The following is a 24039-nucleotide window of genomic DNA, read 5'->3' on the forward strand; positions in this document are numbered from 1 at the left end:
GCCGGAAGCGAGCGGGGCCGAGCGGCGGGGCTCGGCTCGGCTGGGCTCGGCGGGCGGGCGGGGGCAGGCGGCCGGCCGGCGGCGCCTACTGCCGGGCGCGGAGGGGAGCGGGGAGGAGCAGGGCGGCCGCCTCGCCGCCCCCCCACCCCGTCCCCGAGACGGCCATGGATTTCCGCAATATTCTCGTGATGGCCTCGGAGCAGCAGGGGCTGAACTCGGTGCCGGTGAGCTCGGGGGCGGCTGGGGCTGTCGGCGAGGGGGGAAGAAGCGTGAGGCCGAGGCGTGGCGACCGTTACAGCCCGGCTGCCCGCACTCCCGTGTCCCCCCCCCCCCCGCCGCGCCCGGGGCGGGGGGGGGGGGGGGCGGTTCCCCGGGCCGTACGGGGGCTGGCGGGCCCGGCCGCCCCGCGCTCCCCTCACGGGGCCGGCGTCGAGGGTCCTGCTTGGGCCTTTGCCCCGGGCCTCGGCCCCCGCCTGGGAACCCGCCCAAGGAAGCCGGTTTAAGGGCCTGGCTGGCACTCGCAGAGCCTGCCCGGCCGGCCCGAGACCGGGGCCGGGCCTTTCGGCTCGCCGTCGGGAGGTACTCGCTTTTGGTTGGGGGCTGGAGAAGCGTCTGCGTGCCGGGGGGGGGGGGGGGTGCGAAGCGGGGCTCCTGTCAACAGGTCGCGGCAGGCTTGGAGCTGGGAAGGGGCAGCCGGGGTTTGCGCCTTCTGGTCGCTGAAAGTACCGAGATCCTGAGAGCAAAGGCGGTGGTGCGGGGGAAGGCAGTGGTTGTGGAGGTTAAAAGTCGGATAAGTCCTTTTGTTTGCTCTGAAAACAGAAGTCTGCCACGTCGGAGACCAAGAATGACAAGTTTTGGATTAATGTGCTGCGTTGTCCAGTACCTTTGTATCCATTGCTAAGGAATACACTGCAACGACTATGTGGGGATGATTGGTGAAAGGCCTTTGGTTTATTCTGAAGATTACTCTAAAGTCTGTATTTCAGCAGTTTGTATTTTAACTCAGGCTATCAGTGTTATGTTGATTCAGTATGAAATAACCCACTTACTTAGCTGAATGAAGCCTGGCAGTAGGAAGGGCCTGTGGCTTTTTGGTACATCAGTGTGCTGGTTTCCATTCCTTTGGCAGGACCCAAATTCTAAGTCATGTGTGTGCTTATTTGGATAAAAAAATATTTTCTCTTCGGCAGCCACCAGCTAGGGAAACGCTTTTCCTGTCCTTTAACTGAGTGCCAGAGTTCTGTGTTTCAATGATTAGCTCACTTAAACCAGTATAAAAGAGAGGGGTAGTTGTTTTTAGCATAAACTACAGGAAAACCAGAAAAAGCGTACTCTTTAGTTCTGACACTGCTGAAATGGAGATGATGTAGAATTGAGAATATCTCAGTTTCTCTATATCACTAGCAAAACTTTGGAAATGTTCGCCAATATTGTGACCAGTTGATAATATGGACCAACCATATGGCAGATAATGTGTAATTCATCAGATTCCATCGTAGTTTAAAAATCTTTTAAAGTGTGCTCTTTAATATTTAGCCTGATGTAATTTATCTCTGACTCCACATAGAAATCTGGTTTGTAACATAAATATGAAAATATCAAATACATAAATACTTCAAGATATTTAAATGCCTGTTTTGTGGCTCTTAAAACAAGCTGTTCTACTAAATAGTCATTGGGTTATTGTAGTTCTTACTTTAGATGTTTAAAACTTTTTTACTTTCTTAGTTTTCTCATGCAGCTTTAATGTATGGTACCACTATTTTTTGTCACAAATAGTTATAAACCGTGATGATGAGTTGATGAAATATCTGCCATGTTCTTTATTGCAGATGTGGTGGTGGAGGGAGGCAATCCTACTCATGCAATGGATGAGGGTTTTGTTACTCTTTTTAGAAAAGGCGGGATTAGGATTTGCTTACCTGATTAACTCCTGGAGCGAGAGTGCAATTCAATCCATAGCTGAAGCAGGTTGGTTTCCTGCCATTCTAGCACGTTAGTGGTGCAGCTTTTAACTGTAAAGTTGGCCTTGGTCTCTGAGCAAAAGTAGAGCTGCACTTGGCACTGCTTGAGGTTATCTGCAGCTGTTAGGCTTCAGAAGGCAGCCTATGAAGGTTTTCTGATCAATGGACATCAAAGTAACTCAACTAGATCAAAGCTAGTACATAAAATATGTTCATGTAAGAAGAATATAATTAATCTTAAATACTTTTATTAAAAATACCATACAGACAAATTACAAAATTTACTGGTATGTAAAGTTTTAACAGGTTTCCAGAAATGTTAGTGCCTGCATTAATCAGCATATATCCTGAATTTCCCTTTGAGAAGTTTAAAATAAACTTTGCAGTGCACTAAACTAAATATTCCATGTCTATTGTAATGAAAAAGAGTAACATGCACAAGTAGTGTATATATATATATATGTATCAAAAGTAGAAACTATAGAAAAACTCTATTTAAGAAATAATGTGGTCTTGTATCATAAAAGAGGGACCTGCACAAAAAAGGTATTGCATCATGTCCCTGTAAAAACTGATCTGCTTGTTCATCTCCCTATGGAAATCCAGATTCAAAAGGAACGTTGCTGAGATCAGCCTTTCAATGCCCTATTAGTTGCATCAGGGTTTGTTTCTAAAAAACCCAGTACATATATGAACTAGTGTATAAACTATTAATGATGTGCTGCTAATAATCTTCATAGCAGTTGCTGAAAAGAGCCCTGTTTTTTCTCACATAATGTTCCATAGGGGCTTCAGTATTGTGTGTATGTATCATGTTACATGTGTTCATATTAGCAGTTTATTAGATTTCCAATGTGATCTTGCTTTGATTAGACTTGATACCAGTTATGAGCTTTAATGTTGATTTCAGTCAGATTTAAATACTTTCTATGTTGCTCTTCTCTTTCTGGTGAAATTGGTATACTCTGTTACGCTGCAAGTTTTACATGACATAATGGATGTGGTGAAGCACTTAGAGATGTTTGTAGGGAAGATATTCTTAAAAGTATGAAGTTGTATTGCAGGTTTTTTTTTAAAAAAACACTGAGCATAGTTGGAACCAAGTCATTCTTTTATTTCACCTTGTTTCTGTTGTCATTAATAATTTATTAGAAATAAGCTCATATAGCTCCCTACTCCTTTTAACTGAGGATAAGTCTTTGGTGTACAGAACTTACAAAAAATCTGATACAGAATAGCATTTAACCACAAAGAGGTGACCCAAAACTGAAACAGCTTGTCGTCCACGTCAGCACTTGCTGAAGCCTCATTTTAAGTCAGGCTGATACATAGTGCATATGAATTGTTCCAAAATAGCCTCCAGTAAGGTTGACAGATACAGGTAGCTACCAGAAATGAAGTATTTGCAAAGTAAACCAGTAGCAAAACCCCAGAGTTTGTTCAGAGGACCCTGTGTGTTACAGAGCCTGCCCATGAAATTGTAATCTACAAACTATTAAACGTTTGTCCCATCTGCAAGAGAAGCCCTGCAAGAGAAACATGCAGAATGGCTGTGAAGTACAGATTGCTGCTGCAGAATCAGACTCCTATTCAATTGGTGTACACGCATTTATTACATGGTTAAAACTTGTCTCAAAGCAGGGCGTAGAAATGCTTTGTTTTATCTCAGCATCCACACGAGGAGAACGGCAAGATATGCAATGTAAAAAGTTGGCAAGGGGCAAGGAGGGCTTTTACTCTCAACTTGACTGAACTTGATAGTTAAGTTCCAGGCACTTGCAAACATGGACTAAAACGTGTAAAACTTTCAGTTTTTCTATTCCTGGTCTCTCTTTTTGCATAAGCAGATGAAAATGGGGACCACAATACCACTACAGAAAGGAAAGCATGAAGTATGCTTTTTAATTTTTTTTTTTTTTTTTTTTTTTTTACTGTGTGAAACAACATTTAACAGAAGAAATTTCAGCATTTTTTTAAGCTGATGGTTCAGCTTGGGTGTTGTGACAGCAGTTGCAAAATCTTAAGAAAATTATTTTTGCATTTTTAGGAGTAAAATGTATGACCCTGTTAAATTGGTTATGGGAGACGAGAACAGTATGAGCTGACAGTTAAAATACTCTTATCACTAAAGCCTTTCTCTTGGTAGGGATTGTTAGTACCTGAAGAGAATCAAACAAATTTAAGCGTGCTTGGTAACTACCGTTTACTTTGTCATAACTAGATATTGATAACAGTAGTTGAGAAAGCATTATGTGCACATATTCTAAGAAAGTTTAACTGCAGAGTGAGCTGCTGGTAACCCCAGCATAGTGTCTGCAGAGTGGACAGTGATAAGACTGTAGCAGAGGCCTTGGAAGTACCCGCACAGGATGATAGCAGAGGCCCCTGGGCAGTTAACACAAATGACCACTTACAATTTGGAAAGCTGCCTTTTGAGGAACTAGTATTAGGGCATTGTGAGAGGATTGACACAAACAAGGATGTATGTGTGGCTTAACGAGGTGAATGAACCATTAGTGATGTTATCAGAAAGTTATACCTCGAAGAATATTTAGGGGGAAATGGGGGACTTCCCACTGGAGAAGGCTACATGTCTCCATGAATGGTAAGAAAGAACAGAAGTGTTGTAACATTGTACAGGGGTCACAACTTGCTCCTGAAAAACAAGCAAACAAAAAAACCCCACCCTGTGAGAACCTCTGCAAGTTGCCCATACTAGATAGCACAAGTGGAATTGTCTTTACGTAGTGCGTGCAAGCTGATAGCAAAAATTATTAGTTGCACAGGTGTTCTACTTGAGAATCAGGTTTGGCAGAATTGATCACTCATACCTTGCATCGCTATGTGTGTAAATATTGATCATCATTAAAGCCAATACTACTTCTGTTGCTTGTGTCTGGGTCTAGTATTTGGTCTAGACATTTTGGGGCTTCATTTGGATGCCATGAAGTTTACAATTATTCTATAAAATATGTTTTACAGTCCAAGATTTGGCTCTTGAATGCTGACATCAAAATAGGCGCAACTGTATGAGGATCGTGTGCCATGTTTTAAAGAAAGCCAGTGATTTAAGAGCAAAACCTTGGTTGCAGATTACACAGTTAAATTTGTGACCTGGAGCTTGCCTGCTGGGTACTAGACACTGACACTCTGTATTTGAGGGATGGATGTCTTATTTATATGTATATGAACTATATCTGATTGTATTGGGTCTGGCTGAGATGGAGTTAATTCTCCCCATAGCAGCCCTCCTAGTGCTGTGCTCTGCATCAGTAGCTAGAAAGGTGTTGGTAACACACCGGTGTTTTGGCCACTGTTGAGCAGTGCTGGCACAGCATCAAGGCTGTCTTTCCAACATTTTTGCACCCCTCAATGGCAGGCTGGGGCTGGGCAAGATCTTGGGAGGGGACATAGCCAGGACAGCTGACCTAAACTAACCAAACAGATATTCCATACCATATGACGTCAGCTCAGATATAAAAGCTAAGTAAAGGGAGACGGAAGGGGGCATTTTCATCTTCCAGAGCAACCACTACGTGTACTGAAGCCCTGCTTCCCAGGAAGTGGCCAGACATCGCCTGCTGATGGGAAGTAGAGAATAACATAATTTGTTTTTCTTTGCTTTTGCATGTGACCTTTGTTTTCACTTTATTAAACTGTCCTTATCTTGACCCATGACCCTTTTGTTACATTTTCTCTCCCCTGTCCAGCTGAGGAAGGGGGAGTGATAGAGCTGCTTTGGTGGGCACCTGGCACCCAGACAGGGTCAACCTACTATACTGATACATATGTCTCACAAGTCAGTATGCATGTGTATGAATGTATAGGCACATACAGCCTGGTGGGTTGTTCTATTTATTTGCCATATTAATACCAATCTCTTTTTAATTAATCTTTTTGGTTTGAGGTATGCTTTTCAGAGAAGAATCTGCTTCTTTGTCAGCCATGTAACTTCATATGCTAGATGGCCTACTGAAACAGTTTATTCTGGCTCTAAGTGGCAAACAAGTAAGATTTTGCACTGTAATGGACTTTCCACCATACTCTTAAAATACCATTATGAAACAAAATTCATGGGTACTTCTTAAGGTCTGAATCTCCCTGTAGGGGAAACAGACTATTCAGAGAGTTCCCCAAAATAAAACTCAATAGCAATGAAGTTACTATTAAGTAGGCATCCTTTATTACAGCGCTGGGCAGCACTGGGGATGAGTCCACCATGAGTGCTCCAACAATTGGGCAAGCCTTTAGAGATTATATACGTTAAAGTTATACATACTCATAGAATTTCTGAGAACTCATTAATACATGTAAATGTCTGATCTGCATGCGCAGTCTTCTTTTGGTGGTCTTTTGGGGTCCTCTGGTGGTCTTTGATAGTCTTCATCACTTGTCTGCTAGTTGACCTCTTCCTTGGATTCTGCGCAGTGGCACATTTTACATGCTTGGATAGCTTAACCTAAAGAATGTTCGTGGGCTACTCTACTATCTACTCTTCCTTGATTAACATACTTTTGATGCAAACCATACTGACAAACCAAGCTAATTTATCTGAAAAAGGGCTTAAGGTCATTATCTTCTCAGGGAACAGGAGTCATACCTTTATTTACAACATCTCCTTGTCCTTGGAGCTTTAACCCTTTCAATTAGTCAGATTCAGTTATTGGGTAGGTAGTTATGGCACAATTTGCAGAGATTAAGGTAAAAAATGAGAGACCTCAGGAGAAACACTACTCACTGGTAGGAAAAGACTTGTCATTTCATTAGGGTACACAGTTGAAGACAGACACTTCCACAGTCTTTACTTTTTCCTTTGGGTAAAGCAGTGCCCAGTTTGTGTATCTCAGCAGTATTCAGTTAGAGCTGTCACTCAGTGCTGCCCAGAGAGATAATCAGTGTTTACAACTTGAGTAGTGCAGTGTTCTGGTAATGGCTTGACCTGCTGTCTTCTAAAGGCTAAACATTTCTGTTTCTCTGTTGATTTAACCAACTTGGCAATAGCTATGAAAAGCCGGAATAGCGCAGCTGCTGCTTGGATGATAAAGTAGTGACATGCCCTGGCTTATTTTGTCTGATTTACCTGAAATCTGATGCATGTTCATTTGCAGTGTATGTAAAACTTTATCAGTGCTTGTGGAACATGTGCATGGTTCAGTGCTTTTAAAAAGACTAAAGCTGGTTATTTTATGTGATTTCTAAAAGGTGAACAAAAATTTTATCAACATTAGTAGTGATTCACAGTACAGAAAATGGGTATTCATTTATGAATCATTTAGCTATGTTTGCAGTTGTTAGTCAATATCAAGAAATGCTACTGATAGGAAGACTTTTAAATCTTGAGTTTTGCACAATTTGCCATACTAGTGGCAGTGAGAAAACAGCATGTCTGTCAAGCTGCTTTACAAACCTGCTCCTGGATAGGACTGTTGGTCGTAGTGCAGCAAAACAAAGCCTGAAAGCTGCTTCCCCATCACTTTAATTCTTTATAAGGCTTCCTAACAGGATACATCAATCTACATTTGTGCCTGCTGTTTAGCAGTTTTCAAAGGTGCTCCTTGGGCATAAAACTCTTTCAGAATCATAGAATCATTTAGGTTGGAAAAGACCCTTAAGAGCAAGTTCAACCATATCCTCTGTTTGAAAATCCTCTGTTTTTAAAAACCGTGTCGAAATTGAATAATTAAACCAAGCTTTGCCAAATTAGGTTACCAATGGCAAAACATGACATGTTTAACTTTGTGAGTAAGATAAGTTACATTGACATTATACTAACACAAGTATACTACAGAGGACCTCAAATTGTTTCTAAGGTACTAATTTGCTTCAACCTTTTTCTGAAAGGATTTTCACTGATAATACGTGGATTGCTTTGCCTCTCTTATCTGTTCCAATTTAGATGGAGCATGCCAGATTACTTTGGGCCACTGAGTCATGGGCTACATTTGAGCAAAAATTGAGAGGCAATACTGCATCGTGGTTTGGATTTCCTGAACAGTTAGGTCTTGGAATACTTTTGGTGTAAACAACACAAGTAGGGGAGGGAAGGATCTTGGCTTCCCAGAAGAGAGGGGTCCAGCTCCAGCTATCTGCTTATCCTTTAAATAGTCCTACCTATGATGATCAGTTGTAATAATTTCAGTTGTAAGTACGAAAAATTGTTCAGAGTTGGAACTTCTCCAAGTGATAAGGATTTACAAAATCAGTTCTCAGATTGTGGTAAATTCTCTTGTGCAGATGTAAATCTCGGTAAATGTGGTAGGCCTTTAATGTGATGAGGCAACATGTCAGGTTTTACTACTGCAACGTACGTGGATGGTGTATCTTTGTAATTTTGTTTTAATCATTTTTCTTAGAAATTACTAAATGCGACTACAAATAGCTGGTATTGTAGCTGCCCTTCTTGGAGCCAGTTGTGGCTGCATTTTACAAATGAGTCTCTGAACCTTGCTTCTTAGTGCATGTATATACACAAGCTAATGTATGGGTTTGCATGTTAGTAATTAAAGTAATTAAAGGATCTATTCATGTGCTGCTGTTTCAATGAATCAGAAATTAGAATGAAGGCTGCCATTGGATGATATTGAAATCTATAGGGAGTTATGCTACTAGCTTGCCTGATTATTGCTTCTGAAACATTTGGATGTAGGTATCTTTACCAGATATTTTAATTTAATTTTTTTAGTTAAGTTTCATAAGGCTATATCTGGATAGGAAGATATTTATGGGAATACTGACTTGGATGGCTTTTTTTATTAGTTATATTGTTTTCATTTGGGACTGTATTTCACAGCTCTTTCATTTGGTGGGGATTCTGACTTTCCATGTGGAATATCCTGGTTTAGGTTATAATCTATTGTCTTACTACTGAAATCCAAAAAAACCCCCAAACCTCTCAAACTTCAAAGAGTTTGGGATTTTTTCTAAATTTATTCTTCTGCTTTCCATCTGCTTCTGGGTTTAACTGGCTTCTATTGTATTTATCTTTGCAAGTGTGCCTGTCTTACTGCTTTTTCTTCTCTAGATTGTTTGTGGGAAGAAGTTCAAAAAAGTCTTTGTTTCTTTCCATTTTATCATTCTAAAGCCCAGTCTGATGATTGGTACATTTATGAAAGTTAATGTCAGGACAGGTGTAGCACACTAGTGCAAGTGTTTGTTATAGATCCCAGTAAGAAAGGCACTTGGACTCTTAACATATTGATTAAAATAACATTTATTGCATATAACCAGAGAAGGAAAAAAGGGGATAGCATAGATAACTTTACATCTCTTCAGCTGCTGGAACCCTGAGTTGTACAGCACTGGACAGACATCTAGGCATGGCAAGCTGTGCAAATCCTGTCTGTAGTGAGGATCACCAGCACTGTAGTCTTTAGAGCTTTTATAGGATGTTCTTGGAAGTAAACAGCTCTGTTTATCATTTCCAAGCAAAAGGATGTTATATGAAAAGCTGCTGCTTCACTTCAAGATATAATGAGACATAGAATCATAGAATAGTTTGGGTTGGAAGGGGCATTTAAAGGTCACCTAGTCCAATCCCACCTTCCCCACACAATGAGCAGGGACATCTTCAACTAGATCAGGTTGCTCCGAGCCCCGTCCAGCCCGGCCTGGAATGCTTCCAGGGATGGAACATCTACCAGCTCTCTGGGCAACCTGTTCCAGTGTTTCACCACCCTCATCATAAAAAATTTCTTTCTTATCTCTAGTCTGAATCTATGCTCTTTTAGTTTAAAACCATTCCCCCTGTCCTATCGCTACAGGCGGTACTGAAAAGTCTGTCCCCATCTTATAAGCCCCTTTTAAGTATTGAAAGGCTGCAATAACGTCTCTTTGGAGCCTTCTCTTCTCCAGGCAAATTACTCTACATGCAAGTGGTGTAATTGCCAGGTGCCAAGTGGGAGCTGCATATTCTGTCACAATTAGTCTGCTGAGTTCTTCCAGTGGTCTCAGGTGATAAGTACAGTAGAGTGCAGGCCTGCACCTATTCAGGTCAACTGGTATGCTGATCACTAACTCCTTGATGTACAATAGTCTTCTGTTAAAGATCACTGCAGCAGGAACTAAAATCAGTATCACTGGTTTTGGATCAACCTACTAATTATGCTGGTCAAATCAGTTCCAACTTACTTTTGGAGTAATTCCATTTTTTGAGTTGATTTATTTATTTTCCCTGAATAAGATAACCTGAAACTGAAATGAGTGTCTACAAAAAAGACTTGCAGTAAACCTGCAGTCTGGAATTGAACAGACTCTGGCAGCTTGGGCTGTAGTCTGCTTTTGTTTCATGCTTGGTCAAAGACTAAGACTGAACTGAAATATTTTTAGTCCATTACTGATGCAGCTATTGCATTCCTTCTCAGTCTAGTGCCTTTCACTCATTTCTCTTGGTTTATCTACCTGTCTTCTGGTTTCCTGTTCATTCTTTCAGAAAGCGGAGTGCACTCTTGTTGCAGAGGAATGGAATGCACTTCACTCAAAAGAGAAGCAGCAATATATTTTATTGAGATAAAATAATAATTTGGCAGAGTTCAATAAGTTTGATGGAATTCAACAAAGTTTAACAGTGCTTTGACATGGTTCACTTAAGTTTGATGGCAAGGTTCACCTTATTAATTAATTACTACATGGAAGAAACATAGAAAGGAAAATTGAGTTTTAATTGAGTTAAAATGATTCACACGGACTGGAGATGCAGAGAGTAAGGAGGACCCTCCTGTTGAGTCACAAGGCTCAGAGTGGACCCCCTTGCTTTTCAACATGCTGTCAGTCACTTACCAAGGATCTCTCGCTGGTAAGAGATTTCTTTGCCTTGGGTAAGGAAGGATCTCAGTCTCAGGTAAGGAATCTCTAACCTTGAGAGGCATGCCTGCTCAAGGGGAGAGTTACCTGGCATGCAGTCCAGCTGCAATTCAGGGAGAGCTCAAATTGGGCCCATCCTGATGGTAATATTTGTAGGGTGAAGTAGTTGGCTGCTAGTCAATAGTATAGATGACACAGGTGTCTTCATTTTAGCTCTGGTATCTTGTTTTGTATTTTGGTTATCTTGCACTTTTGGGTTTCGAAACCTCCTTTCAAAATATTTTTCAAGACACCTTCACTCCCTTGTATGTGAGTTGGGGGCTTTCTAGCTCACAAGTTCACCCCAAGGACATGAGGCCTGTTGCTACTTAGCCTGAAGCAAAGTACAGCTAGGAGTCAAGTGTATCTGTCACAGCTCTCAGCTTCAATGGGAATTCATTGTTGTGTATTCTGTACCATCTCTATGCTTAAAGTTAAGTACATGACTGTTACACAACTCCTCAATTTTAAAAACTTTAAGATTTTTACAGTTCTTAACTTTTCTGACATACTTCTTTGTTCTTTGCAGAAAAGGTACAGTTTGGCTGTTGGTCCTCCCAAAAAGGTTCCAAAAGTCAAGGGTGTAGAGTCTGCAGCAGTGCAAGCATTTCTCAGACGGCAAGAAGAAGAAAAAAGAAAAAAAGGTAACAGTCCAAAATATTTCCTATGGGAGACTTTTGTTGACTCTGAGACTTTGTCATCCTATTCAAAGCTCTTGCAAATACAGCTGTTGTCTGAAAAGCAGGTTTGTCACCCAGTGTGCAATGAGCCAATAGTCACACACTCAGAGACATTATTTATTTCATATTTGCACAAAGATGGGTGCTAGGTGGTAATTCCACAAAGCTAGCACACCCTGCAGTTAAGCAAGTAATTTATACAGTTTTAGATTCACCCACTTTGTTACCAAAGTCCTTCCCCAAAATAATTTTTGATAGTTGCTTATCTGCCACCATTTCTATTGGGCTAAGGTTTTCCCTGCTTGGAATTCAAGGTACAGTGTTCTTTTATTCTACACTGCATGCTCGAGGAGGGAGGGGTAGGTCTTTTTGGTCTTGAATTGAGTTGGTGGTCACAATCTCTCCCTGCTGCCTTTGCCTTTCCCCCAGTTACTGCAGATGTCCACTGACTTCATGCCCATTATCAATTACTCAACTGTCAGTGCCTTCTAGGGTGGGATGTTTCCTTCTTCTTGGTCTTTTAATTCTTCTTCGAGATTGTTCAAGGCCAAATTACTCCAGGATGTCCTTGGTTAAAGAATGCTAGCTGTTTTCTTTTCTGATTACAAATGATTAAGTGTCTTTAGACTGTCAGCTTAATATACATACAAAGAACATCTTGCATAGAAAGACACAGATCACTTCACATTTTAGGTTAATCTTCAACACAGCTACACATCTGTTTCTGGAATTTATGCACATAACTGATGCTGAGGCAAAGCCAGAACTAAGTAAGGACTAGGGATGTTTGCATGCGTTCTTAAGGAGTTAAATATTAATCAGCTACACTAGCATTTGCTGTTGGAGATCGGGAAGTAGTTAAGGTGAAGAGATATTGCAAGAAACCATCTGGACTTTTTGGCAACTTTAAAAAGCTTTATCTGTGTGAAAAAATGGTAAAAGTTCCTGTTGTGTCTTAATCTAGTGTATTGATACAGTCTGAATTTTAAATTTGTATGGCAGAGGCTTTGTTTGAGCCACAGTTTTTCCACTGTATTATATTTCATTTAAGTAGCCTATAGAATGAACTAATGCTGCATTGCTTTTGATGTTAATGTTTTGCTAAAGGTAACCAAATCTGATGGACTGGATGGCCCAGGTATTCTTCCTCTCCTGGGCCAGTCATGAGCCTGCTCCTTATCCCTGCTGGCAGGTCCAGCCAGAAGCAAGACTGAGCATGAATTCCACATAGGCATGCATGCACACTCACTCTGTACAGTCATGGCCCTTGACAATAACATAGACAGGGGATGGTACCTTTACAGGCACCCAAAGCATGAGTAGCCCAATCTATTTTCTAGGAATTGATGCTTTTCCTGAGTCTTTCTGGTATTTGGCCCCCACTCCCTTGATCTGTCCGCTATCTGGTGTTCAGACCCCTCCTCCTATTCACCAGCTAGTTCATTCTGAATTTTGTCAGCAGATCACACACAGACTCAAGGTGGATAGCATACTTATGCAGAAAATAGCTAAAAACAGTTCAGTAAGAATATAGGACAGACTGTGGAGATAGGGCACAGGGCTCTACCAGACAAAGGTAGTGACCAGCAGCTTGGTTATCTGTGGCTGGCTGCTTCTGTCTCTCCTCTATACTCCTCTTCACACAATACTCAATACTCTTTGATTCCCTCCCTTTCCTCATCTTCCTTTAAACATCTGCTAGTAAATTCTGTACAGCCTCAAAATTCTCTTGCTCTGTCTCAGAACTCCTTGTATTACCCAGAGATCCTGTAAGTCCTGTACCTCCTCACACAGTAATTCTCCTTAGTTTGCATAGCATTCTGGAGAGCTGCCTAGGTTGAATCACCTTAGTGGGTTTTGCAATAGCAGCATTTAACTTAATTGTTTGCCTTTGTCAGAGAAGCTGATTCTGGTGGGTTAGCTTGCCCTGTTGGCAGACCTCTGATCACTTTCTGGTCTATTTTGAGTAGCTGTTAGCCAGATATCCTTAAATTACTGTCCTAAATGGTTTATCAGTTTGGAAGAAATTGAAATAAAAGGTAGTGCTTTTGCATAACTTTCTCCTGGCTTTCTTTTGTAGCACTGGAAGAAAGAAGAAAGAAAGAAGAACTCTTGGCTAGACGTATTGAACTGAAACATGACAGAAAGGCAAGAGCTATGGCCTCACGAACAAAGGATAATTTTTATGGCTATAATGGCATTCCTGTTGAAGAGAAGCCTAAAAAGAGGAGGACTTGTGAGAATGTCGCTCAGGCCCCAGAGGCTGAGCATGCAACAGAAGATGAAACTGAGCAACTTGAATACAGTCAGACTGAATCTGAGCATGAGCAAGAAGAATATGAAGAGAAGCCATCCAAAGTTGCAGTGAAACCAAAGGCGCCTCCCAAAAGTGCACCAGCACCTCTGAACTTTGCAGAGCTCTTAAGACTTGCAGAAAAAAAACAGTATGAACCCGTGGAAATAAAACCAGTGAAAAAGGTAGAAGAGAGACCCAGAACAGCAGAAGAATTGAGAGAGAGGGAGTATTTGGGACGCAAAAACAAAAGAGTAGAAATGCATAAGAAAAGTGAGAAGGAGATTAAGAGTACAGGGATATCCAGTTCTTCAAAAAAAATGACGTCTCGGAAAGAATCTGTAAATGCAAAACTTAACAAAAGCTTAGTAGATAAACATTCCACACCAAAAGGCAGTCTGTCGTCTTCTATGAGTGGTATTGGTAAGAAATCCAAAGCACCAGCATTGACTGAAAAACACTCACGGTCATCATCTTCTTCCAGATTTGATCAAATGGAAAAAAACTCACAAAATGGCTCCTTAAAAAGCTCTACTGGTAGTAGTCATAGTAAATTACCTGTCAATGGTATTGGGAAGTCTGGCTCAAGCTCTCATGTGCCACCCTCAAAACCAGCAGCTAATGGGGCTCAGAGGCTACCATCTGCTAAAGAATCCAGCCTGAAAAAGTCTGCCCTTACAAAATCAGGAAATGCTGCAGCCCTTCAGCATGGAATCAACTCCAATGCAAAACGATCGGGCAGCAGCTTAGGAAAAGGAGGACCTGGACATCCAGGTGGCGGTTCAAGTGCAGGACCTGGGCGATCAAGCAGCAATTCTGGTGTGGGACCTGGAAGGCCAGGAAGTGGTTCAAGCCCTGGACCTGGGCGACTGGGCAGTGGCTCAGCTGCAGGACCTGGAAGGCCAGGCAGCAGCTCAAGCCCAGGACCTGGGCGACTGGGTGGTGGCTCAAGCGTGGGACCTGGAAGGCCAGCTGGCAGCTCAAGCACAGGACCTGGGCGACCAGGCAGCAGCTCAAACATGGGACTCGGGCGACCAGGCAGCAGCTTAGGCACTGGACCGGGAAGGCCAGGCATCGGCACACATGCAGGACGTGGGCGACCAGGCAGCAGCATGGGTACAGGACCAGGAAGGCCAGGCATCAGCCCAAGCACTGGACCTGGACGACCAGGCAGCAGCTTGGGAGCAGGACCAGGAAGGCCAGGAGTCAGCCCGAACACAGGAGCCAAGCGACCAGGCAGCAGCTTGGGAACAGGACCAGGAAGGCCAGGAGTCAGCCCGAGCACAGGAGCCAAGCGACCAGGCAGCAGCTTGGGAACAGGACCAGGAAGGCCAGGCATCGGCCCAAGTGCAGGACCTGGGCGACCAGGCAGCGGCCTGGGTGCAACTGTAAAACCGAAGTGTACTGTTGTATCGGAAACTATTTCTTCTAAAAACCTAGTCACAAGACCTAGCAATGGACAGATAAATGGAATGAGGTCTTTTCAAGGGCATAGACCTGTGTTTCATCCACAAGGTATAAAGTTCTAGAGCAAATAATTTTTTTGCTTAGTTATTTGTTTTGTATTTTTTATATATGTCTGAGTTGAGGCCACTGAGGGTCTTTGACAATTATAGATGCAATTAGGAAGACTTGGACAAAATACCGTATTTGCCTTTTTAAGAGTGCATTTAACAGTAGAAGGGGGTTTTTTTTTCTGCTTTGCAACTTTTTATTTATTTTACCTACGCTCACATTCCTTGAAATACAGGATTCACACGCCTGGGGTGTGATGTATTACATGAAAGAAAACTAAGCAGCCTGTGATGGATGTTGGTAGACAAATGCTGTTAGAAGGAAAAGAATTGAAGGATTCACTTCCTGCATTGCTTAATTATGCTTAGTCTTTAAAATCTTGTGGTGGCTTAAATAACAGATGCTTAAAGTGCTACATGAAAATTAAAGCCACACAGCAAACCTGTGACTGATATTTAAATGTTTTGGTAAATTCATCTTATCAGTAAGCAAGCAGTTCTAAAAATGTATTTCTGAACAGGAACAAGCAGCATGGACTCTAGCAAATAAGTGCCTAGAAAACCTTGAACAAGAACATGGACTTCTGTCTGGTAGTTTCCTCAGGATGCCATTGGTGATACTGATACATAATCTTCTATAGTACTACTTAGAGGAAGTATTTCTTTTTACTGAGTTTCTGAGAATTGCTAGTTAACTTGAGGCAGAAGTTTTCCACCTTGAAGGCCAGAGCTGTAAAATAAATGTGCCCAAGATATAGCAAGGAGAAGTACTGTTAAATTAAAGTACTGTTAAATTAATGTTATATTAATGATGATGATTTTTTTTTTCACTTCCCCTGTCATTTAGGTCTTGGAAGACCACCTATTAGTTACAAGAGACAAATAGATGATGATGATGATGATGATGAATATGACTCTGAAATGGATGACTTCATTGAAGATGAAGGGGAACCCCAAGAAGAAATATCAAAACATATTCGGGAAATATTTGGCTATGACCGGAAAAGGTAAGAAAAATGTCAATTTTAAGATATTGCAGAACAAGCAACAGGACAACAGAAATTAATATGGTTCAACAGGTAAAAATGTTCTAGAAATAGGGGAATTGCTGCTATCCAAAAATGGGTTTGTATTCCAGAAATTTAACAAGCATTATTGCTGCTTCTGTGCAGAAGGGACCTTGAATTTTCACACTGCCTGCCATGCTCTTCTGGGAAGCAGTAACATTTGATGCAATAGGACATAGTTGGAAAATAACGCAGCTTCTTCCATATCTTGCCTGTATAGTTCATAGCAATTCTTCCCTATTATTGGATGTTAAAATGCTTTCTATAGCAGTCTGTATTATTTCAGAATTCATCAGATGTAGCTGCTTGAATATGAACTGCTAAATGCAATGGTGTTAGCTGTTCTGTAAGAGGATCTAACTTCGTATGACTAGGAACTGCTGGAAAATGAAGGCTCTTATTTGGCTTATTTAAATACTTCAGTCTTGTCTGACAATAAGGTATAAGAGAGCAAGCATTTTAAAGGCTTGTAACTTAGATTCTTTCAAAACATTAAAATCTGTGTATGGCAAGGTAATTATTGTTTCTAAGAAGGGATGTGAATTCATAACTCAACTGTACATTATCGTGGTTTTTATTGTGCTGAAAACTAATATTTAATTTCCAGATACAAAGATGAAAGTGATTATGCCTTACGTTACATGGAGAGCAGCTGGAGAGAGCAACAGAAAGAAGAAGCTAGGAGGTATGCATGGATTTAAGCTCAGAAAGTGGGAAGATTGTTTATTGCCCAAGTCATGGGGCTAAGTTAGAGTGGGTATTTGCTGCTTTTTATAGCAGAGGTAAATAAGCCTTACCATTTTTTGTAAGAAAGCTTAGGTAAAGATGAAACTCAGCCAGCCAGTGGTGGGTACAGTGAATAAATCCTGTATGTTCATTCTCATGCATCCCAAAGTTTGTTTGTTTTTTTTTAAACAAGCAAAGAACAACAAAAAAAACCCCACACCCAACTTTTGCCCAAAAATCTTTAAAAAAAAATACATTTCAGTTGAAAAGCTAAACCCTTCAATTTGTCCCAAACATTACAATATTCTGCTAGTTTGAGGACTGGAAGAAGATTTATTTGGTTTTATCTATATACATGTGTTTGTGTGTGTATATTTCTATGTATGTATAAAAAGTACTTTGACAAACTTTTGTAATTGCTGAATTCAGATATGAAGATTATATTTTCATATTTGTTTTGACCATTGGTTTTGGCCTTTAGAGCTGCACAATTCTTAGGTTGCTATTATAAAATCTGGTGTTCATAAACTCATTTTCTTTTTGGTTTCTGATGGCTGGTGGAACAAGCTTTGTGAAAGTTATAAGAGGTTTTTATAGATAATGGAAAATATTGGAATATACTGAGTTACCAAATTTTCTTGGTCTACTGAAATGTTTATATTGTTATTCAGAAGGTGCCTTGAGCACTGGAAACTTGCACCTTTTTTAAGTTAGTCGGTGTCCATATTCCTCCTTGCTCCTGAGGAATAGCTGCAGCTGGTGCAAAGCTATAGTCTGTTAAATGGAGTTAGAGGAAACAACTGGAATTTTACAGTGATATTGCTGTTGACTGAATTCTCTGTTGAAGACCTAGAGTGAGGTTTTGCAGAGTTGAATACCTGGCTAACTTCTAACTGCACATGCAGCATAAAGGAAGGGGAGATAAACTTGAGTAAAATTGAGTTTAACTGTTTCAGTGCTCAGCAACTTTTCACTGAGAGTTTGGTTAAAAGCATTGTGACCCTTGAAATGAGGAACTTTTTCTAACCAAGCAAGCCCACTAAAATTATAGTTAAGTTCTGAGTTGAAATGAAAACTGATGCTTCAAGCCAGAGTTTTATCACATAGATCCTGTTTGTTTCTATTCTTAATTTGGATGACTGCAGTTTCCTGAATTCAGGATGATACTTTGCTGTGCTTGTTTAGTCATAAAATCCATTTTAGAGCCTGTACTGGAGCAGTTTAGCCCAGAACAGTCGAATCCTCATTGTTGTGTGGTTGAACTTTTTGCATTGAAGTGCATGCTACACTGCCTTACGTTGCTTCATAATGAACTATGGATGTACAAATGCACTTGGTAGGGCTGCAAATGAGGCAGTAGCTGATCACAAAATGGTAACTTTGCTATGCACTTATTCCTAGTATCAAACCAGCAAGACTATCCTGCCCTTATTTATTGAAGAGGAGATCAGTGATTGCAGATACTGTTTTAAGTATGACTTTCAACATACTGACTTCTAGGAAGCTGAAGAAATGCAGGGATGTAGCTAGAACACACCGTATTAGCAGAGTCTCTTCCATGGGCCTGTTCACCAGAGTCATGGCAGCTAGATGGACTGAGGGTGAAGCAATGTTGTGCTTGTAGCTACCTGAATGGTGCCTCAAGCCAGGAAGTTGCGACAACATCTTTTGCTGCTCTACTGTTTGGCATATCCATTCTCTCCCTTGCCAATGTAAAAGGTTTAGGTGGCTCTCAGAAGTTGGTGAGAGTCAGTCTTGCTATGACTTGTATGTAGGAATTACATTGGCAAGAATTGATGGATGTGTTTCGGCAGCTGCTTTTCAGAAAAAAATGACTTTTCATATTAAAATCAGTTTTTTTCACAATCTTGATTTTTTTTTTTTAAACAAAAGTTTTAAAGAATTTTCCCTCAAAAGATTTGATTCTAATCTAATGATAAAATCTTGATTTCTTTTCTTAAAGCTGTGTTCTTGCTATAATTAAAGAAAATTTCTGACTGTTTAACTGATCTAAAATTTTTGCTAAATCAGCTGTAACAATTTTAGAATTGCTTTTCTTGGGGGAGGGGTAGAAGTCAAATTTCATGTTCTTGAGTAGTAGTGTATAAAGGATTTCATCTTATTTGGCAGCTTGAGACTTGGTGTTCAGGAGGACTTAGAAGAATTGAGACGGGAAGAAGAAGAATTAAAACGCAAGAGACAGTCTAAGAAGCTGAGGACACGTTAACTGACTTACGGTGTTGACTTTGTTCATGTTTCTGCTACCCTTTGCCTCCATACATCTCTTATTCTACTTCAGTTTCCATTTGCTTGTTAGAGGGCAAAAGAATATTTAAAGGGATTAAAGTACTGAAAAGCAAGGCTTTAGTTTGACCTAAATAAGATATTTATTTTTAATACTTGCCAGGGTTGGTTTTTTATGAAGAAGTTAATGCACTAATGCATATTAAGTGGAATAAAATTAATAGATGTTTCCATTGATTAAACCAGTTCAAGATGCCAGCAGAAATACTGACTAGCTATGCACTGACTCAGAACTGTGTGGGCCCATATACCAGTAAACCAATTTTGCATTCACTTGAAAGAAAGGAATAGCATTCTTGTTCCCTGATATTTCTTGAGACTTAGAGAAATTGCTTTATATCCTACTCTGTCTCCCAACTTGAGCCTCAAAGTATTGAAATGTCATCTTCTGTACAGAAGCAGCTTGGGTGTAAATTCAGCTGTTGCCACAGATGTTCAAAGCAATAAAGTGCTGCATATTTTCTGATTTGAGGACCCATAAAACTAATTTGAACCTCCTTATTTCTAAACAGAAAAGTGCATGTTATTTGCAAATTGTACAGTTACAGATATGGCCAAAAAAGTATGTTGGCTTTTGTTGTGTCAGGAATTCCAATGCCAATCTAATTCAGTATGATAAATACACACTCTGAAAACAGGAATTTCTAGTGTTTGTATATAACTTGTGCTTTTGGGCTCAAGCGTATGCTTGGGAATTCTTTTCCTGCCCTGTAAATCTTCACATTTGTTTAACAGCTTCTGCTGCTTTTACAAATTGTGTGTGGTGCACATGTTTTTTCTTGCATTAAACATCTGATGTGTTAAATGATTTAAAATGTGAAGCAGTCATTTATCTAATTAGGTTTGCTATTTAGAAAGCACATCAGAACTAAGTTTTGTTAGAATGTTTGCAGCTTTTCAATATTAACAACTTCATGTTAACTAGTTAATATTTGTGATTAATTTCATCAAACCAAAAATCTAAAATGTTAAGTATAGCAGGAGAGTTAGTTCAGTTACTTACCTTAATGCCCATATTTGCACATTATTTCTAACTATGCACTTAAAGACTGTTTCTTTCAGTAACTGAATTTGTTTACAATCAGCACAGGGTTCATGTAAGTCTACAGGAGTTGTACTGTGAGTCTGAAGCTCAAATCTGGTGTTGCATCTACTTTGATTTCCCCAGGTTGCCCTCCAAAGCTCACCAGTATCACTACTCGGCTTTGCCTCGAGCTCCAGGACTCCATTGATAGTACCTCTGGCTTCAGCTGCTGAGGCTGTTACGTTTTAATGCTGGAAGTACTTGGAAAAGTACAAAAAGGGCTTTGTGTGTTTGGGGGGGGGGGGGGGGGGAGTAAAGGAATAAAAAGGAAAAATTACCTTGTAGAGAAACAACTAAGGAACCTTTCCTATCAGGGGGCTATTCTTAACAGTGCTGCTTCTAGGAAGCAGTCCAGATAGCAACCTGTAAGGAACAACCTTGGAAGCTGCTGAAGTTTAAACATCTGACTCTTAATGTAAGAAAAAACAGAATTGCTTTTTTAAGATGTTTTCTGTCAATGTTGTAGCATTTCACTGCCTCAGTAAAACACTGACATGAGTAAGCTATTGGGATAGATTCTATGAAGTAATTCAGTGTTAGCTGACAGGGAGCCCAGATGAAGATGCCATCGTTGCTCCTCTGTATTTTTACTTTTCTATATTGACTAACAAAAAATGTTTCTCAGTGTATGCGCTTGAGACCATGCAAGATAGTGTAACCTCACTGCTTGTTTAGAAGTGTGTTGTATTCACTCTGCTTCATTGGGACCATCTAAAATTTTCTGTTGTAGTTCCTAGAATTGTCCATTCAAGACAATGAACACTGGGACCATGATGAAGTTACTGGGTTTTTTTACTTTTTAATTATTTTTAGATGGAGAAAGGCTCTAGGTCTGTCCACCCAGACTGCTACATCAGCTGTGAGCAACTTCCTGCCTGGTTGGGAAAAAAAGTCCCTTATGAAGCAAAAGAAATATATTAATTCAAAATTGGTTCAGTTGGGAATTAAATCTGCATTTCAGATAAATATAGGTTAAATAAAACCTGATTATTTCACCACTTTATGATTATTTAACCATGCAAGATCAGTTAAATCTCTTGATCTGTAAAGCACTTTGTCCTTTGTCTTTTAGATGGTGACTGGAATGTACTCTGCTAGCCTCCCTAAGACACTCTATAACTGTTTCTTCACACAGTGATCATTGCTTAAATTTTGTCTATTTCATATGAAAAATTATTCAAGGACACATTTGTAATTTTACAGTCAAGAAGTACTTTCTCATAATTGGCATGGGATGCTAATGTTTTTCAAATTTTGTACAAATGTTTGGGTTTTAATGTGTTTGCTTTTGCTGCATATTTGTAAATTGGCTAGGAAGGAACTGGATTTTTGGTTTTTAATTCCTGACCTTCTATCCAAAACCACATTTACTCTTTGCCAGCTTAATAGTATTAATCTAACGTAAGTACTTCAGTACTTGTCCAAAGTGCATCTGAATTTGAGGTTAAGAAAAACTGGAAGAATGCTTATATTGGTTTATGAGGATCTGATGTTAAGCTAACAATTGTATTTAATGAAATTCTGGTTTGGTTTTTAGATTTTTAATTCACTGTTTGACAATGTGCCTTTTTTACTAAATTGTGTCAAAAAATAATGAATGTAGGAGTATAAAAAGGTTGGTCGGTTTCTGCTATCTCAGACTCTATATCCTTAAACTTGATAGTGTGAAATGACATACTTTTCATAAAACCCTTCCAGGTCTGGCTTTGATTGCACAACTACAGTAGCTACTTCTTTACTGCTAATGCTAAATCAAATGAAGGGCACTTTCTATTGATGACTACTTTTTGAAAATGTCTTGTATTTACACTTGAGCTGTATTTCACTTTACAGTGATGTCTTTTGGGGGCCAGGGTTTTGCATATCACAGGAAGCCTTAGTGTGCAACTCTGTGCTGTGCTTTAAAATAAAAATCTTTCAAGAAGTATATGAGATCTCTATGGAAATCTGGATTTATTTTTGTGTAAAGTCCAAAATATTGTCCAGGAAGACTAATTTTCTATTTTTTTTGCATTTTGTAACATAATCTAGTAGCTGATGCATATTTCTAGATATAGCATATTTCTGGAGACCAAAACATGTCAGAAAGAAAATAAATATATGGAGAGACTGGTGTTTAAATTGTGATGAATGTACTTCTATTTATTTTGGTGAGTGGGTGTGATGCAATATTAAAGTGTTAGTGTGTAAATAAGGGTGCTTCTAGTTCTAGCCAATGATTTTTTTCTTTGGGGATAACATTTGTGCACAATGTCTTTTTACACAATGTGACAAATCAGGTTAAAAGCTCATACATAGTTTAACTGTTTTCTGGTGCTGTCAAGGAAGTGTATACTTTTGCACACACCAAATGCATATAAGTTTTGCAGAGTATGTATACAATAAATTACAGGCATTAAACATTTTACTGCTATTTCTCATTGGTTTACTTTATGGAAGATTTTTCAGAATTCTCTTCTGCTGGTTTCCTCTGAGCTGTCACATACAACAGCATTAGGCTGAATGTTCTCCAAGAATAGTTCTCTTGTTCTCATGCTGCCAGCAAGAATGTATGAAAAATTAATAGAGTCACTTAAGCATTCAGAAAAGGTCTGAAAGTCATGGGCATCTCCCGCTTGTGACATAATATATATATATTTGGAGGGACATGTACTTTAGAATGATAATATACACAAGTGTGCCAGTTGCCTTTAATCTCTTCTATCTGGAGTGTGGTGTTTCATCCTGCAGTTTCATAAGCAGCATCTTTCTCGGATTCTCTTATTCCAGTGCAAATAATATGAACCTCCTCGATTGCTGTCTCCTATGGAACTATTTACTGCTTTGACAAGTGGAGGTAAATACCAGTGACTGTTCTGATCAGCTAGTGCTGTGACCCATTTCCAAATAGATAAATGAGTACACATCAAAGTGAGCCCATCTGCCTTTCTTTTGAAACAGCAATGCTTGCGCACTCTTGTGCTTAAAAATATATATATATTTTTAAATCATATTGCAAATTAGCATTTAATCAATGTCCTATGAGTACCTTGTTTAGAAGGCATGAAAACTTACCTTGTTTGGAATTCCCTTGATTTTTAATGTATCTTAATAGCTGTAAGCAGTTATTATTTCAAAGCAAATATATTCTGTTCAGGTGGAGAGTGATTCTACATTGAGGAGTTATCTTAATCCAGCCAGTAAAGCTGTACTTCTCTGGAAGCAATAAAATTATTTTACTCAGGTTCGGAAAAAAAATAATTCCAGATTTCCCTCATTTGAAGGCAAATTTTAGTTGAAATTTATTTGAAATAACATTTTAGTTCCACAAGACAGAACTGCAGTTTAGTCATCCCATAGGTAGCCTTTTCTTACCACTTCAAGTGCATATGGAAACATTTATTTATTTTTTCCATGAGCCTAGGGATCCCAAAAGCCTTTGACATATCATGCTTAACATACTTTGTGGGATGAAATGAATGACAGAAGAGGTTCCTGAAGTAATGAAACATGTCACCAGTTTAGTCCTAACATCTCTGCCCACAAGTGATGAATGGCTTTGTTTTCCCAAACTGTCTGGTACTTACTTT

The 24039-nt window shown here is 39.8% G+C and overlaps 1 protein-coding gene across 2 annotated transcripts; it reads left to right on the top strand.

The window, feature by feature from the left end:
* Positions 1–54: 54 nt before the first annotated feature.
* Positions 55–22874, top strand: SPTY2D1 (SPT2 chromatin protein domain containing 1). 2 transcript variants are annotated; one of them, XM_030039206.2, is made up of 7 exons: positions 55–224; positions 11332–11446; positions 13563–14945; positions 15012–15290; positions 16137–16296; positions 16964–17041; positions 19213–22874. In XM_030039206.2, exons 1-7 carry the CDS (start codon positions 165–167, stop codon positions 19307–19309), a joined length of 2172 nt encoding a protein of 723 aa, XP_029895066.1. In that variant the 5' UTR covers positions 55–164; the 3' UTR covers positions 19310–22874. The 2 variants fall into 2 exon arrangements, with proteins under 2 accessions (XP_029895066.1, XP_029895065.1); XM_030039205.2 differs by having other exon boundaries at positions 56–224; positions 13563–15290.
* The last annotated feature ends 1165 nt before the right edge of the window (positions 22875–24039 follow it).

The sequence above is a fragment of the Aquila chrysaetos genome, chromosome 16 (genome assembly GCF_900496995.4).
Source record: "Aquila chrysaetos chrysaetos chromosome 16, bAquChr1.4, whole genome shotgun sequence".
NCBI lineage: Eukaryota > Metazoa > Chordata > Aves > Accipitriformes > Accipitridae > Aquila > Aquila chrysaetos.